The sequence below is a fragment of the Pinus tabuliformis genome, chromosome X (assembly GCF_031772625.1).
Source record: "Pinus tabuliformis cultivar Carrire ecotype Pingquan chromosome X, CPIR1, whole genome shotgun sequence".
NCBI lineage: Eukaryota > Viridiplantae > Streptophyta > Pinopsida > Pinales > Pinaceae > Pinus > Pinus tabuliformis.
This window is the reverse complement of record NC_142308.1, coordinates 1,310,220,644-1,310,225,294: the sequence shown is the minus strand read 5'-3', so window position 1 is coordinate 1,310,225,294 and position 4,651 is coordinate 1,310,220,644. Positions and strand designations below refer to the sequence as shown.

The following is a 4,651-nucleotide window of genomic DNA, read 5'->3' as shown; positions in this document are numbered from 1 at the left end:
TTATTATGCACATAACTGTTACTGTGTATTACTGTATCTAAAAGCAAATTAAAATAGGAGAAATTGTTGAAATGCAAGAGCGTTACAGACTTTGAATCAAGACCATAATATTACCAGAACCAGCATACAAAACGAGACAGAGTAAGGCGGTCACAGCACAGCGTATGAGCAAGGTGGATTTATTAACAGCATAAAGTTGCAGAACAAATACAAGAACGAGAGCGTTACAGGCATTCAAGGAAAGTCAGAATGCAACTGTAATAACCAGAACCCGTATGCCAAGCACGAGGAGAACGAGGTCTCGTAAAGTCCATATACAAGATTACAAAAAAGGTACCAAACCAACCATACTGTGTCCATTTAACTTAAATTAAATATTTCATAGTCATTGTGTACAGTAAGGACGAAAGCCTTACAACTTCATGTAACAAACCCCGGCATCGCCGTAAAGAAACACAAGTTCCAAACCCTTGCTATATGACAACCATCGACTGACACAAAAGAGCAGAGTACAGAGATTGCAAACGCCGGCAGAAGGCACGGCCAAACCCTAACAACCCAAACAAACTAAGATCTACAGCCACAGTCATAGTAAACACACTACAGGCAACTGTAACAGGAATAGACCCTACCCGTTTGCAAAGGGTACGAGGCCTGGAAAGATGTGAAGACTGCACAGCTCGGAACCCTCGTGAGCCAGCCCTCGGTTCAAACCTGTACACAGAAGCAACGAGAGGTTAGAACCACCAACAGCATACAGAAAACGAAGGAACAGACAAATGCAAGCGTGAAGGAACTCACCCACAGGTCGACGGAGAGCTGTCGAGGCAGAAACCCATTCCATAAACTGTAAACGGCACAGAACCTGTAAGTGTCGATAAAAGACAACCAAACCGGGTGAATCATAGCACGAAAGTTTACCTTCAAGGGCGGGAAGAGATTGGAAGAGCGGCAGCTTCAAGGACGCAGCTACCTGTACAAAGAATATAGCTCAGTGACAGAGAATGCAAACACTTATACAGTGAACCCACAAGACATAAAGCAGCTTACCATAACTTCAGAACAGAAACCCTGAGCTATACAGGCCCACACAAATCGACAGACAGCATCGAAGACAGAGGAATAGCTCCTCAACAGAAACTGCAACCAGTGTAGCCATTGACCGAATGTAGAGTTCATCTGCTGGATGTCACAGTGACCAGGGTTCGAAACCGGAAGCATCGCCACAGGATTACAGAAAGAGCAGCGGCCGAGTGATAGGCGGAAATGAGCCAAAGGCAAGACCTGAGGGTTTAACAAAGGCGGGAGTTGACGGAACCAGCCGGTAACTAAACCCTTAAACCGGCAGAGGTGTGAATTAATGAGCCTTGGGATGAGGGCCGGGTAAACCGCGGGAGTTTTGTCCGCACATAAAGTGACCACCGGGCCTGAGGTGAGACCACGTGGTCTCACGTGACTGTGTGTCCACGTCACCAAGGGCTGGGCCATCAAACAACATTGCAATTAAGACATAGAGAGAATGAAAAAGAAGATGAAAGCCATTTGTAATCACAACCCTATCAAAGCCTATGAATACTAGTTCGTCCTTTAACATCTGAAAATATCATTTTTCTCTTTAACAATAAAATGGTAGACATAGATGTTTAAGTCGACCAACATTTTTAATGCAAAGAACATTTGATTTTAGTGTAATGCATTGATTTCAGTGTATATTTTTATCATTTTTATATTAACACATCTAGAAATTAATATGTACACTAAAATCCATGCATTAGAATTTAAACAAAAATAGAATTTGATATTCAAATTTAAATTAATGTATACAATAAAATCAATGCATTGATTTCACTATACATTTTACATCATTTATTAATGAAGATATTTAGAAATTGACATGTGCACTAAAATAAATGCATTAGTACTTGAATAGAAATAGAAATAGAAATAGAAATAGAAATAGAAATAGAAATAAAAACATAAATAGATATAGAAATTGAAAGTGAAAATGAAATTCAATAAAATTAAAAATTCAATTGAAATTGCCATGTACATTGAAATCAATGCATTTATTTAAGTATATATTTTTCATCATGTCTACTTCTACCCATATACAAAGATATCTACACTAAAAATCGTTATATTATAAATTGAATAAAAATTGGATGTGAAAGTGAAATTGACATTGAATAGAAATTGATATTAAAGTGAAATGGAAAATTAAGAGTAATTGAAATTGATATGTACATTAAAACAATGTATCAGAAATTGACAAATACAATGATATCAATACATTAAAAATTAATAGAAATTAAAACAGAAATAGAAATTGACATTTACACTAAAATCAATGCAATAATTTATGTGTACATGCATTGATCTCAATGTAAATTTTTCTTGATTCAACATCTTTAATTTATTTTTATTAAATTTATTCTTCCTGTAATTCTAGAAATATGTTTTTAAATAATATTTTATATGTTCTCAACAGACTAAGGAAACTAAGCTTAAATGATCATATTCATCTTAGACATATACTTAAATATAATCTTATCCTCTACAAATTGTGGCACTATACTAAGAACTAAAGAAGATATATTGACATTGATCCTTCTTAAGTAGATTGAGAAGGATTCAATATATTAATCATTTCTTTGCTATTATCCAGTGCCTTCATCACTAAACATTGTTTCTTTGATATTATTTGGATTCATAATGATGTAAATTTCGAAGAATCAAGTTCATGTCTCACACACACACACATCAACAAATGATCATCATTGGAACTAACAAGCCCATCTTATCTTCAGATATATCATATATCAAGAGGGATCAAATCCCTTGAGGTGCAAACCCAAGTTTTTCACTCTTAAAAGAAGGTTTGCACCTTGAGGAATTTGATCCCTCTTGATGCATGATATGTCTGGAGTTAAGACAAATCTACAAAAAGAACATTTTTTTTAATTCAAAAAGTTTTCAACTTCATCAATATCAATGCATGATACTTTTGAAATTAAAAGGAATGTGTGCACACACACACACAATGTGTCAAGTCCAAATTAAGCAGGAAATCACTTACACATATTTCTCATACTATGAATATTTATATTCCATATTGAGAGTTTTTTTTTCAAATTAGAAATCTCCCTCATATTAAAAAGTTATATATATATATATATATATATATATATATATATATATATATATAAACGACTATGAGATTTTATATTATAAGAGATCAGGTTTGCCAGCCAGAACCTGTTACATCAATTTCTTCATCTATATCTTCCACTATACAAGTTTTCCAAAGAAGTCTTCTTATTTCCCCTCCTTTGGAGCACACTATTCTATATAAACTATTATATATATATACTCGCCAAAAAACTCCTAAAAATTCTATGTATCAGCAATACATAAATTAATAGTTATGTTGGTTTTATTTTGCTGTGACTTATGGTTTTTCTTGGTGCTCAACATTTTTCCATTTCTTCCCGATTTGTATCCATCCGCTGTTTTCTTTTGATTTTGAATGAAAAATCCTAATTATGGTTATTGAGATCTTCTTCGTCTGCTTGGTCTACCCAAGAGGTTGCTTCTCCAACTTTATGCATGTTTTCTTCCTATGTGAGTCTATATTCCACATGTTTTAGTTGTTCTTCCTCTTTTCCTGAGACTTGAGGATCCTCTTGTGTTTCTCCCTGTTTCAATTCTCGTGTAACTTCTTTGTTAGCACCAACTTCACATATGTTTTTTAATTCTTTCTTCCCTTGATTAATCCCCATTGTGTTTGCTTTGATAGTACCTTCTTCAAATTTATTTTCTAAGACTTTCAATTCCTAGTGCTCATCCTCTTTATATATTGTATAGTGATCACCCTTCACTCATTTCCACCAATTTAACCTCTGATATTTTCTCTGATCTTTATTTCCATGCCGATTGCCTTGTTTTTAAACACATGCCCTATTTCATAACATGCTCTGCACCTGAAATCAACATTTTCGTAATCTAACTTTTGAGCCCAAACATAGTTTGGGGCCTTCAAATGTATTTTAGCAGGAAACTTATTGAAGTCCATCTCCACACAAATGTGGACATAAGTTATTTTATAATAATACTCAATATCCAAACATCGACAACAAAATTTTCCAATAGTGTTCCCAATAGATGTTAATGTTTGAATGTTCAACAAATGCAATGGGAGATTCAAGAGTCCTACCCAAATTAGATTCGTGGAGAATGAAGTTGCTATTGGATCGAAAGTGGGAGACCACGGTTGCATGAATAAACCAGCATTACCCTAAAACCATGGACCATATTTGCAAATAACCTTCATATCCTCGATGTTGTCAAAGGCAGCAACGAAAAAATCCTAAGCCATGGTGTACAAATATTCAAGTCATTTGATATATGGGGGTTCCAAGATTTATATATCCATTTATGTAGATCCATCAGTCGCGGCCAAAAACCATTAAACCGACAAACTAATCCTTGCTCTAAGAAAAAAAATTCGTTGTTACATGCTTCCTTGTCTATATCCATATCAAGAGAAAGAATTTCTTGAATTGTTGGGAGGGCAGATCCTAACTTCAAAATGGAGTTATAAGAGGCAAAAGATGAACGTGTTGACGACATGCCAACAATAGGGATCGTCTCC

The 4,651-nt window shown here is 34.9% G+C and overlaps 1 protein-coding gene across 2 annotated transcripts; it reads right to left on the bottom strand.

The window, feature by feature from the left end:
* Positions 1-585: 585 nt before the first annotated feature.
* On the bottom strand, positions 586-1,315 carry LOC149144908 (uncharacterized). 2 transcript variants are annotated; one of them, XM_089452898.1, is made up of 3 exons: positions 1,051-1,315; positions 802-973; positions 586-714 (listed from the first exon to the last, which is right to left on the bottom strand). In XM_089452898.1, the coding sequence occupies exons 1-3, from the start codon at positions 1,219-1,221 to the stop codon at positions 629-631; spliced, it is 429 nt and encodes a 142-aa protein (XP_089309024.1). In that variant the 5' UTR covers positions 1,222-1,315; the 3' UTR covers positions 586-628. The 2 variants fall into 2 exon arrangements, with proteins under 2 accessions (XP_089309024.1, XP_089309025.1); XM_089452899.1 differs by having other exon boundaries at positions 802-865.
* Between the last annotated feature and the right edge of the window lie 3,336 nt (positions 1,316-4,651).

What these genes read in the sequence shown, in the direction of transcription:
- LOC149144908 (XM_089452898.1), bottom strand. Translation starts at nt 1,221, where the DNA reads ATGCTTCCGGTTTCGAACCCTGGTCACTGTGACATCCAGCAGATGAAC. An exon ending in GTTTCTGTTCTGAAGTTATG is followed by an intron (nt 974 to 1,050) that starts GTAAGCTGCTTT and finishes TTCTTTGTACAG; the next exon opens with GTAGCTGCGTCCTTGAAGCT. An exon ending in AGCTCTCCGTCGACCTGTGG is followed by an intron (nt 715 to 801) that starts GTGAGTTCCTTC and finishes TTCTGTGTACAG; the next exon opens with GTTTGAACCGAGGGCTGGCT.